Here is a 13,024-nt window from a genome sequence, read left to right as displayed (position 1 = left end):
GGTGGGCGCCGGGGACGGCGGGAGGCTCGGGCTGCGCCTCGCCGCCCCGAGGCGGGCTCGGGGGTCCCGGTGGGCCGAGGGGCCCCGCAGGCAGGTGTCGGCATTTCGGAGGGGTGTTCCCGGAGGCAGCTGCGGTGACGGCGGCCGGCGTGGAGTTCCCGCGTGGTGGCTGGCGGGGAGCGCTGCGGGCGTCTCGTCAGGTGTAACCGTCGGAAAAGGGAGCAGGGTGCCGCCCGGCTCTCCCACGTTAGCTTCCGTAAACGCTTCTAATTGCGTTTTTTTTTGTTTGTTTGTTTTTCTTTTTGCCATAAAGGTGACTACGTTTGTGTTCCTTCATGACCGAGGAGAGGTCTGCGGGGGAGCCTTGGCTGCTCTGCCTTGAAACAAAGAGTACCCCCACCTCCAGGCAGAAATTGTGGCTGATCCCCCTAATTTTACATGTCTGCCTGCCGCATGCTCGTCTTTCCTTCATTCCCCAGTTCAGTTACACAGAAGGGCTGTATTTTAATCCTAAATTGGATTAGCTGTTTATGATCCAAACGGTGTAGTAGTAATTAGGGTAATAAATAAAACTTACTTTTTTTTTTTTTTTTTTTTGATGTAGGATGACAAATGGTATTTCCTCCGCTGGCTAGCACTGCAGTTTGTTTCCAGATGCTGCATACTTTTAGGATATTCCTTTCAACTCTTTCTTTCCCCTCAAATTCATCTCAGTTCCAAAGTGCTGCTGAAGGAGTAGGGCTGCATTTTGGTAGCCTGGGAGGGCTCTCTTCGAACACTTTGACTTATGGTCCCTGAAAGAAACAATTTAATTAAAAAGTGCAGATTCCTCATTTTGTGTTTGCTTGCTTGCTTGCTCGCTAGTTTGTTTGTTTGTTTGTTTCCTCCTTTGTTTCTTTGTGGTTTTAATTCAGTTCGTTCCTCAGTATCGTGGTAGAATTCTGCAGATGTCTTGCGAGCTTTTGTCTGCTTTCCTCTTTGACCTCCTTCAACCCTCTGAGCCCCATAATGCATTATAATTATCAGACCCAAAATATTTGTATTATTAGTACTTCACAGATCATTTTGCACTCATACCTGCTTTTCCAGGAGGTAACGCATTAACAGTTGGAGCATGTGTCTTAAAGGATAATAATATTTTATGAACTTTTTCATATAGATTAATATCCACTTTTAAATAATATTCTTGAGGAGATTATGGAATTCTAAGGGATGAATGTGATCTTTTGACTTCTTGTATAAAACAGACAATAGAATTTTAGACATTCAATTCGTATTTGTATTCGTGTATTTTGCTAAATTGTAGCAAAAATTTTGGAGAGCAATAATATTTCTAAATGCTACTTTTAGCCATTGGATTTTTATTTTGCTCTTACACCAGGAGACTGAAGACATCTTAGTGTCAGGTGCTTCCCCAAATGCATATTTGCAGCTTTAATATGAGTATCTTCTTGCGTCAGTAATTTACAAAGACAACTATGCATTTGTTGAAATTATTTTTTCAAATTTACATAAAAGAAATTAATATATCTTTAAATCTTAATTTGTGGAGTATAGACAGAGATTATACCGAATGCTTTATCCCATATAAAAATGTCATGAGCAATGACAGCTCTAAACAGCGGTACTATATCAACTGTCATGTGCATGTGTTTTATGTAGACCCACCCTAAATATTCAGTGTGTTAGCTGGACTGATCACGCATAGACTTTATTTAATTTATTGATTTCTTTGATTTATTTAGGGACAGAAGAAACTGCGTTTCATCTTCCCTGCTCTGGACTGGACTGGATTCAGCAAGCGGAGACGCTCAACTCTAAGGCATAGACCACATTTTCTACTGGAATAAAGCAACTGCAATGGGAAAAAATGTATTCTCCTAGTCCCATGGTGAGTTTGGCTCTGAATATCAATGTGTTTTTTAAGGATATGTTACTACATCAGTTCTCACCAGATTGTATTCTAACACAGATTTTATGATAATTTTAAATAAAATCGAATCTGTCATGGTGGCTATGTAAAAGAAGCATTTTTTTTTTGAGGATATTGTGATTTATTCCTTGAAAAATAGTTTATATTATATTATATAGTTTATATTATAAAATATGCAGTATATCACTCCTCAAAAAATGACAGTTCCAGTGTTTCAGGAAATACTTTGTATATTTATTCAGAAGAGGCACAGTCATGGTTAACAGGCTCTAAACTTGACCCACTTCTTTTCATGTGTATGCAAAGACCATGTATTATTCATGCTTTCTTTTCTTTTTTTAACCTTTTCCAAATAAATGCTTCAGTGATTCTTTTTCTATAAAGATTAACACCAGTAGTCATGTCTTGTGGATAATTCTACAATAAATAGGCATGTAAATAAGCCAGAAAAAAAACATTTTATATTTTCTGGGGTTTATGATTAATAATTATTAAAATCCTAAAATACCGTCTATCGATGTTGTTAGAAGCGTTCATTTCAAAAGAAGATCTGATACATTCTGAAAAAGCATATTTAGAATAAAAATTTACCTGGTATAACTACTAGGAAAGGAATTATCAAGATTTAGTGTATTGCAAAGAAATAGCAGTGTCTTAGGATGCAGGCTTTGAAACTGTGCTCTGTCACAGAACTACAGAGCGGTTTGGGTTGGAAGGGACCTTAAAGATCACCCAGTTCCAACCCCCTGCCATGGGCAGGGACACCTCCCACCACACCAGGTTGCTCAAAGCATCATCCAGCCTGGCCCTGAGCACTTCCAGGGATGGGGCTTCACAGAAGTACATAACATCATAATAGTTGGAGTTAGAATTAATACTGTGCTTTAAAGTCTGCTTTTCAGTGCCTGTTTAACAACATAAAACTAGGGGATACATCGATTATATGTGGATATTTGTTTCTTTTTTTTTTTTTTTAGCGTTATTACAATGAGTATTCTCTCTTTATAACCTAGGTATCTTATAGTTGCTTCTTTGGTGAGGAGGGCCTTTTGGACCTCGGATTCTATTTGAAATTTCTTTTGAGGTGTCAACCAGTTTTTTTAAGGTCAGGGTAATTATTCCCAGAAATAATCTTGTGTAAGAGGGTTTCATAACAAGTACATAAGCATAAATATTGTTTAAAGACTTTTTAAGTGATTATTAATACTTATAGCAATGCCTTTATTTTCAAATTACAGTGGTCAACTTTTGAAAAGTAAAATGACTGGGATTAGTTCTTTTATAAGTTCTGCAGAAAGAGCTGTTCTGAAGGTAATGTGACAAATAGTAGAGGAGTCCTGGAAGTAACGGTAGAGTTTGCTGCTGGAGTGCTATGGAGGTGTAGGAAGAACATACATAGTTTCACTCTGTAAGAAGTTGGTTTTGGTTACCTCTGCTTGATTGAAGGGTGTTGTCTTTGTGTTTATCGTCAAAGGTGAGGATATTACAGTGTTTCTCGTGTTATTAATGCTTATTTTAATTGCGAATCTTATTTACCCTGGAATAAAAAAGGAGTAGCTCAGAGAGTGGTACCATGGCAATAATAAATATATTTACAAACTATGAAAAATATTGAAAATAGAATTATAGATTAGATATTATTTTTTTTTAACTGTTCTGGCATATAAGGATTTGAGACTTTTTGAGCATCAGTCCGAGGAATCCTTAAAACTGATTTTTTTCTTCCTTTTTTTATAGTGGAACGGATTTAATTTGATGAATATCATGAATTTAAGGCCAGGAGGGATCTTGAAATATATTCAGTGTCTTATCATAGACACAACTCAAGTTGTTTTGTGAAACTGCATTTCAAAAAGTGGAGTTAGAGCTTTCTGTGTTACAAAGGTGTGTGTGCTGATTGGAACGGGACAAGAATTTTAATTCAGAGTTGTCACCTAAATGAACTCGACTAAAATCAAAGCTTCTGTAGGAATATTAAATACATTGTTTTCTTATGCTTATTTGTAGCTGTGATGACAAATGCTTTATGGTAATGATTTTTTGCTTCACTACTTTGTTGTTTCTGACGTTTGCAGAACTGAAGACACGTGGGACAATGCACAGTGTATATCCTGATGACATTTTGTGTGCTGTGACGTGGTCTTTGCCATGGCGTCTGAGACTGAAAAGGCCCATGCTCTCCTCCAAACTTTCAGCACAGCTTCAGTTATCTCTAGTCTAGGTTTGGGAATATTCTGCTTTGTTGCAGACAGGCTTCTGCAGTTTTCCTTCATTCAGCAAAACGACTGGCTCCGAGCCTTCTCTGATAATGCAGTGCACGGTATACTAGGAATGTGGTCCTGGGCAATAGTGATCGGACTCAGGAAGAAAAGCGACTTCACAGAAGTCACCCTGGCTGGCTTCCTTGCCTCTGTCATCGACGTGGACCACTTCTTCCTTGCTGGCTCCCTGTCATTAAAGGTAAGTGAATAGATCGGTGGCAGTTAATTTTTGTTGTTCAGCTACCATATCCTAAACAACAACAAAAAATTAAATGATACTTTAGTTAGATGCATTTTAAAAAGATATATGAGAATTCATATTTTTATACAATTGTTATGATTTTAAAATGAAGAAATACCACATCCCCTGTTAAGTTCTACCCCTTACAAGGCTCTGAAAAAAAGAGTTCTGAAAGCTTCTTTCCATGGTATCCTGTGGTTATCCAAATATGGTTGTTTGGCTATCCAAATTAGCATTTAAGTGCTGCCACGCAAGTGGATTATTCCATTTCTCTTCACAGTAAGGAGCAGAAATCTGGAAAACAGATCATCCAGCTGATGTTTTGTTTCATTCAACCAGTCATACTGAGCAGTAGGAGGTTTGCTTTTAGTCAATGCTATAAACATTTCTCCCACAAACCAGCAATATGTGTATAGCCTGTTCACCTTTAAAAAACCAATCTGAGATTGTCCTTAAATATAGTTGGTTGTAAAAGAAAATCAAGCAAGTGTCAAACTTGTTAATAAAAGGAAAAAAGTGAATTGGCTCCTGCTAAGGAATGTATGTGATCGTCCTCCATTTGCAGAACTGCCTGTTAGGACACAGTTTATCAGCAGAATGAGTTTACCAGCTTGCGGCACTCTTTCTCAGGGGTTCTCCCGTGTTTTCGGTGTGTCCTGTTCCCACTCCCCTGTTGACACACGTACATATATTCTTGTGTGCTCCAACCACCTGTTCTCAGCTTTTCCTGAAACAAGTCTGTTCTGTATGCTCTCCAAAACACTTGGTCTGTCCATAAGCTCTGGCTGTACCAGCTCATGGTCCCCACCCCTAGAGCTATGCCACTCTGCTTGTAACCAGGAATTGCTACGGTGTTGCTAGCATGTGTATGCATACGTGCTACTTTGTACAGAAGGGGAAACTTTTATTTATTCAACCAGAGCAGAAGTGGTTCAGTGGTCTGTCTTGTCTCCTTTCTTCTCCTCCTGCTTGCTCAGAGTAGCATTAAACTGCTCGCATGGATGACAGAGGACATAATTCTTAGGACACAGAGGCAGGAGAGGAAGGAGAGGTGGGGAGGAAATTGCTGTTCTTTGCAATCCCTTATTTAAAGAACAACAATCCAAAATGTTTTACCTTTTTTAAAAAAATATGTAAGAGAGATATATATGTAAGGAACATTATTGTTTATAGTTGAGATGTAAAAATCAGACTTCCAGTGGGAAAACAGTTTTTTTTATTTGTGTACAGTATTGGTATTTATTGTAAATAAAAGATGTTTTCCTATTGGTAAGTTTGATGGACCTTCTAATATGATCAGTTTTATTCCTCTTTGACAAAGAGGATGTTTTCACAGCATCACAGGATGGCTGAGGTTGGAAGGAGCCTCTGGAGGCCACCCGGTCTGACCCCTGCTCAGGCAGGGACACCACCAGCAGGGTGCCCAGGTCCACGTCCAGGTGAATTTTTAAGATCTTCCAAGGAAGGAGACTCCACAACTTCTCTGGGCAACCTGTGCCCAGGGTCCGTCACCCGCACAGCACAGAGGTGCTTCCTGACGTTCAGAGGGAACCTCCTGTGCTCCACTTTGTGCCTGTTGCCTCTGTTTTTGTTGTCGTGGTGCTGAGCCCACTGATAGAGGCTGGCTCTGTCCTCTCTGCACCCTTCTTTCAGATATTTTTAGACCTTGATGAGTGAGATCTGCCCCCTTCAGCCATTTCTTCTCCAGGCAGAACAGTCTCAGCTCTCTCAGCCTTTCCTCCAACGGTAGCTCCTTCAGCCGCTTAGTTATCATAGTAGCCCTTCATCGGATGCAGTTTTCCACAGGTCCACCTCTGACGTGTGCTGGGGGGCCCAGAACTGGGCACAGTACTCCGGAGATGGCCTTACCAGTGCTGAGGAGAGGGGGAGAATCGCCTCCCTCCGCCTGCTGGCCGCGCTCCTCAGTGCAGCCCACGACACCCAGGGCCTTCTCTGCGGCATGGGCACGCTGCTGGCTGCTGTTCAGCTCGCTTCCAAAAGGACACCCGCGGCCTTCTCTGCAAAGCTGCTTTCTGCACCGTTGGTCCCCAGCATGTACTGGTGCCTGGGGTGGTTCTTCCCTAGGTACCCCCTGGTTCTCCCCTCTTACGTACTTTTTGCATGTGGTAATGCCATAAAATTAGAAAACTAGATAAAGAAAAGTAAAGTTTGTTTAATGAGTCATGTAATATTGACACCTTAGTACAACATGTAAACCTAATTATTCTCACATTTATTCCTTATTTTGAAATCAGTAAGCACGAGTAATGAATGACTAAAAAGTTATAAAAAATATTAAAGTGTTCTTGCTACTTTTTCTGGTACTTACCACGGGTATTTTTTCTTAATAATGACGACTAGATGGCGCTCTTCATCAGTGCTAGTTCAGAAAATTGGGCATTGTATGGTAGAACTGGGAGGTGACCTGCCTCCTTACTGCCTCCAGTGAGGCAAGGTTAAATACGCTTACACTTTCCATGATGGAGAATGTTTGTGTAGCCTGCCCCTTGTCTCCCAAACAAAGTTAATTATTAGAATTATATCAGTCAATTTCTTCCTGTGTTTTTTCAGTTTCCAAGCAGTTATATATATTTTTTTCTAGTATTGAGCCTAAATTAACAACGTTGACAGTTAGATTTCGTTAATGCCTGTCTGGAAAAGATGTCTGGTTGCTGTGCTCTCTCCATTTTTTTTATTTTTTTATTTTTTGACAAATTAGGAATACAAGCGCAGCATACAGAAGAGTAGCCCTTGAGTAGCCACACATACATACCTGAAATAAGGAGAAGGCAAGATGCCCAAAGGCCCTGTCAAAGTCCCTTGCCTACCTAACTCCACTCTCCTCCATATGTTAATCGGGTTAATAAAAGATACTTAGCTGTAAACTGTGTCCTGTGTAGGTTTCTAAATCAGGGATGTAGATCTGTAACAGTGTTACTTTTGCAACTTGAATAGACATTATGCTTTACAATAAGTCGCTTAACTAAGTAACTCTATGAGTAAAGGCTGAAGAGCCTGGATTTGTGATTTCTAAACGTCCTGCTATTTTCCTGGTCTCCTCTGGATTGCCTTTTGCTTAAATTGTCTTTGAAGGGCCCTGTCTCAAACCACATACAGTATTTTAGCAAAAATACCCTAAATTTGAGCTAAGTTCTTAGTTTAGTTCTTTTTTTGCTAACAAATGCATACAAGAATTTTGTCTTTTTTAAAACAACATAAAAATCCTGCTGTGTGTTTTGTCTTCTTGCAGTGCCAGCAGTCTTTTTAGTTTGTGATCTAACCTAATACCCATAAACTTTTCTGCTGTGTTGTTGCCTGGCTAGCTAGACCTGATTTTAATGTGTGATTTTTCTTTCCTCAGCTTAATATGATGCGACTTTTGGCTTCATGTCGTAATTTCAGACTGTTGCCTGTATGATTTATTACTTACTACCTTTTACTGCTTATTTGTTAGTCCCAGTCTCGTTCTCCCTTACCAGATTGCAGGACTGAGAGTAACTGTTTTACGAGACTACAGCGTTTGTTGCTTATGCAACACATTACTGAGAAACTAATAAATTAAGAAATCTAATTAACTAACCACTCCACTGTTACTAATTTATAACAGCAGTACTTTTTACATTGCTATACACAATTAATTATCATGCTCTTAATCACAACTATTAAATCTGATGATAGGCTACTTTATTGAAGTATCTCTTCAGTGCAGCACAAGGCAGTATTGCCATCTACTGCAGGTTGCTACCTACAGACTCCTCCACTTGTTCCTGCTGACACTGCTCGTTGCTTGGACTATTTGGCTAGTGGGCTGCTTTTCACAATTTCGTCATTATTTTTTCTGGAGTATTCAGGGTAAATAGTCACCTGCGGTACTCACGTTTACTCTGACAAATACTTGTGTACCGAGCAGCATGTGATCTAACCTTTTGCCCACATTATTTTTGGCAATAAATATGAAGTCTACAAAGAATTTTCTGGTTAGAATTTGTACCTCTGTGTATTCCAGATAGTTTATATAGTTGCACACAAACGTATAAAGTCTAAGAACCAGTGCTCAGTCTCACTGACTAGCTCTAAATGAGGAAGTTACTGCAGCCTGCCATTGCATTCAGCTTTGCTGATAAACTAGAGTGGTGTGATGGGTTGAAGGTGGTACAGGCGTGACTTCAATGACAAGAGCCCCCCCAGGCCTGTGGTCCAAACACTCATGTTGCAGAACAAAAAAGTGGAAATTGCTAGCTTGCTACTTAAGATTTACCAGTTCGTGAAAGTGTAGAGAATGCTACTGATGGCAAACAAGATTGTACCAGCAAACATACATAACAGAGCTGTTAAATGTGCCACTGCTGACCTAACCTGGGCTGCATAGGAGCATTTCTGGAATTGGAGAATAAGGTTTTCACAGACAGTGAATTTACAGATGTAGACTCAGCCTCAAAACTAAGGATGTACTTTTCGTGGGGTGGGTGGATGTTGTAAGGCAGGAAAGGAATATACTTTTTTTTTTTTTTTTTAAGATCTTATCATGATTTCTAAAGGGCGAGTAATTTGACTGGTAGGAGAAAGAATATAATAGCTTATATTGCCAAACAGAACTGCATCTCCCTCTCTTGGGCTTGGCAACCTAAGGATGTAAATGTTGATCTAGTTACAGAATGTAAAAGAGAAAACAGACTGTCCTCTCAGAACTTGGGCAACAGCATTTTGGAAGCCTGATGACAGTACTGCAATTACAAAAATATATATATTTTAGCTTCTTGCTGACAGTAACACAAATCTAATTGTAAGGTAGGTGATAAACAGTTTCACCATCACAAGATTTTCTACTCTGATCCCTGAACAATCTGCTTGTATGAAACAGAAATAGATTTGCTGAAAATGTACCCATTGCAGCAACTTAAAGGAGTTGGGTCTATACCTTTAAAAGTTGTTGAGATTTTTTGTTATTGTTGTTTTTATTTGTGAGCTCTTTAGTCCTGTCACCTAAACAGGACTAAGCTTAGTCACTACCTTGTGAGAGTCACTACCTTGTAAGAGTGTCACAAACAAGCATGTGGGAAGCTAATGGAGCAAAGCTTAGGCAAGTGAAATATATGTAACTTTGGTATTTTTTGCTGAATTGGAAATTTCTGGCATGACAGTATTTAATAGAGAACAATACAACTTCACAGATATTAACTAAAGTATAATTTTTGAGAGTAAATGCCAATAAGGCACATTAAATGTTCCAAGCATATCGTATGGTTGGTGTCCTTTTCATTGTTGTGAAATTAAATATATATAATCGGTGCAGCATACTGTGCAGGTTCCTGTTTGCAGTGTGACTAGATGACAAACAGCATACCTTATCCCTCTCCCTTCCTCTCCTGCTGCTAGTACGGCTCAGTAGGATGCGTGATTCATATCATAAAATAGAGAAAAACCTGTCCCAGCACCCTCAGCCCTGGTACTGACAGGACAGTACACAGCCCTGACACATCTGGCTGTTCGTATTGCTGGCTTTGAATAGCCATGGTGGAAAGGAATGGTATGTTTTTCTTTGAGCTTCCTCTTAGCCCGTTGGCAATACACCTATAATCATCCATGAAACCTTTTTTTGCTTGTCATGGTTTCTAGCCATTGCCAATTATATTTTTCTTTTCTGCAGGCTGCTCTCAATCTTCCCCAGAGACCACTTCTCCACTGTTCTACTGTGATTCCTGTTGTGGCTCTGACATTAAAGTTTATTATGCACCTTTTCAGGCTTAAAGACTCATGGTGCTTTCTTCCTTGGATGTTGTTCATATCCTGGACTTCTCATCATGTTCGTGATGGGATTCGCCATGGCCTCTGGATCTGCCCGTTTGGAAAAACTCCTCCTTTGCCGTATTGGCTGTATGTGGCAATAACAGCATCTTTACCTCATCTATGTTCATTTATTATGTATTTGACAGGCACTAGAGAATTAATGTCTATAAAACACGGAATTCACATTGATGTATAAGGATGATAGGTCTGAATTTTTTCGTATTAGCAGTTGAAATGAGCTGTGTTCGTCACTGATATGGTTTCCTTATGTTCCCTGTTAATTCCAAGTTAGGCGTTTGAAGCCTGTGGAGCCAGTTACAGCTCCTGTGTCAATTCATTGTGGTCACAGAAACCTATTCCATAAATGGTAATAATTTCATATTTATACATTCCCCTTGAAAACTGTGTGGTCATTATCATTCATGTATAGCTAACTAATTTGTGAAACACTTAGTCTCTCTGTAGTAACTATGTTACACTTTGGTGTCATCATGCCATTCATCTGATCACCATTCACTCTGGATTTGAATTCTGGCTACGTTTCATCTAGATAGCATTTGTATAGCACTTTAAAAACATGAAGTACTATATAGATGCTAAGTATTATAACCTAGTAGTGTGTGCCACTTCTGAAAAACATCAGTTATCCTCTTGAAGTGATTTATTTGTTTTTCTGCTGGACTCTTGTATTCAATTGTTTTTTTAAAAATGCTTTTTTTTATTTCAAAAAGTGAAGCTGTGAATCTGCACCTCGTTCAACACGAATTGCCATAATACAGTGTTTACACTAAATTCTGTTATTCTGTAGTTGCTTGATACTCAGTTTGCAGACAATTAGACAATGGAAAGAAGACAGTTTGATTACAATATTATGTGTGTCAACAAAATGCTTGATTTAAAATACATTAATTATGAGTATTTAATTTGGCACTAAGGAATTCTAGTAAATATTTAGGGACTGTTTAAAGGCAAACTTGTTTATTACAATAATGTGTAAGCTTTACAGAAGATTCTGGAAGGTATAAGAAAATAAAAATTGCTTAAAATGTGAGTTTGATCTTACTACTGTACATACATAGCATTCTTCCTGAAGTGCAACATCATCCTTACTGCAAAATAAAATGCATTATTATTACACTGAAATAGAAATTTCAGAAAAAAAGAAAAAGTCTCAGAAAAAGTCACAAAGTAAATGTTTAGCTCTTGTCTAGTTTACGGTGTACATCCTCAGCAAGTTCGCCGATGACACCAAGCTGTGTGGTGTGGCTGACAAGCTGGAGGGAAGGGATGCCATCCAGAGGGACCTGCGCAGGCTTGAGAGGTGGGGCTGTGCAAACCTCATGAGGTTCAACAAGGCCAAGTGCAAGGTCCTGCACCTGGGCTGGGGCAATCCCAAGCACCAATACAGGCTGGGTGGAGAATGGATTGAGGGCAGCTCTGAGGAGAAGGACCTGGGGGGGTTGGTTGAAGAAAAGCTCGGCACGAGCTGGCAATGTGCATTGCAGCCCAGAAAGCCAGCCCTGTCCTGGACTGCATCAAGAGCAGTAAGGATAGAAGGTTGAGCCAGGTGATTCACCATCTCTTTGTTCTCATGAGGCCCCACCTGGAGTCCTGTGTTCAGCTCTGGGGCCCCAGCACAAGAAGGACATGGAGCTGTTGGAGCGAGTCCTGGGGGCCACGAGGACGATCAGGGGGCTGGAGCACCTCTCTTGTGAGGACAGGCTGAGGGGGGGCTGCTTTTGGTTTTGTTTCATTGAGCTCCATTGTCTACTGAGGAGATGGGGCATTAATTTCCTCAGTTGTTGATGAATAGCTGACAAAAGGGAGTAATTCTGTGGAAAAGCATAGATAGGCTAGCAGGTGCTGAACTTATCAAAGGGTGCAAAGATCAGGTGACGTGTTTATGTTTAGCATTACTTAAAATTATACTACATTTACATTAGTAAATACATACTGGTAAAAAGTACTAAAAATAAGAAAATATGAACTGTGATGACTGGCTTAATGGGTACCAGGGACCTTCTATGCAAAGTTCTAAAGGTTCTCTGGAGCACACTCAGTTACGTATGGAAAACGTTACACCACCTCAAAATGTGCCTTTCCTCAACAAGAATAGTCTGCCTGTTTGTTCTGTGTTTTAAACTACAGGCTGTAAAATGCCAGTAATAAATACCTTTTTGTGCAAGAGTGAGTACAAGTCACTGTAAAAAAATTATATATTCTTGTTTCATAATATATGCGTAGAGTTTTGTGCTTTATCCAGATTTGTTTCAAAGTTAAATGTGCATAGAGACAACATGGAAAATTAACACTTTCTCATTTTTAGATTATCGTTTAACATTTTTGGTAATTCTATATCCTCCATCAGTCCTTCAGACTGGTACTGTACCATAAGATGCTTGATTCTCACTTGAAATGATTTCTCTTTCTAGCTGTGTTTAAAGATCGGATGATGGGGTACTTCTTAGGTAGTTTAAAAATGCATGTGTTCATTTTCTGCATTTCTAGCAGTTCTACCAAAGCAACACATAAGCACCATGCAGGAATAAATATATTGAGGAAAGTAGCAAGCACCTGTCACGTGTGACTTCTTTCTGTCCCTCTCCAGACAGACATGTTAATCTTGTGCCTCTTCCTGACATTTAGACAACATTATCTCAGGCCGTGGACAGATTTTTAAGGTAAAGTGGCACCGAGTTTGTGGGTAGCCAGGTTAAAGAAAAAAAGAAGTTAGATATTTGTTTCAGCCCACGTCACCTAGGAGGTGCACCTCCCTATTACAAATGAACTTCCTAACATTTT

At 39.6% G+C, this 13,024-nt stretch overlaps 1 protein-coding gene across 5 annotated transcripts; it reads left to right on the top strand.

The window, feature by feature from the left end:
* The first annotated feature begins 7 nt into the window (after positions 1 to 7).
* Positions 8 to 11,273, top strand: TMEM267 (transmembrane protein 267). Of its 5 annotated transcripts, XM_080575085.1 has the most exons (6): positions 8 to 256; positions 1,746 to 1,891; positions 3,172 to 3,244; positions 3,671 to 3,817; positions 4,009 to 4,393; positions 10,083 to 11,273. In XM_080575085.1, the coding sequence occupies exons 5-6, from the start codon at positions 4,082 to 4,084 to the stop codon at positions 10,416 to 10,418; spliced, it is 648 nt and encodes a 215-aa protein (XP_080431211.1). In that variant the 5' UTR covers positions 8 to 256; positions 1,746 to 1,891; positions 3,172 to 3,244; positions 3,671 to 3,817; positions 4,009 to 4,081; the 3' UTR covers positions 10,419 to 11,273. The 5 variants fall into 5 exon arrangements, with proteins under 5 accessions (XP_080431211.1, XP_080431209.1, XP_080431212.1 ...); XM_080575083.1 differs by lacking the exons at positions 3,172 to 3,244; positions 3,671 to 3,817 and adding an exon at positions 314 to 559 and having other exon boundaries at positions 8 to 200; XM_080575086.1 differs by lacking the exon at positions 3,671 to 3,817.
* Positions 11,274 to 13,024: the final 1,751 nt, after the last annotated feature.

This window comes from Anser brachyrhynchus (genome assembly GCF_964034855.1).
Source record: "Anser brachyrhynchus genome assembly, chromosome: Z".
Classification (NCBI taxonomy): Eukaryota; Metazoa; Chordata; class Aves; order Anseriformes; family Anatidae; genus Anser; species Anser brachyrhynchus.
This window is presented reverse-complemented; position numbering and strand designations above follow the sequence as displayed.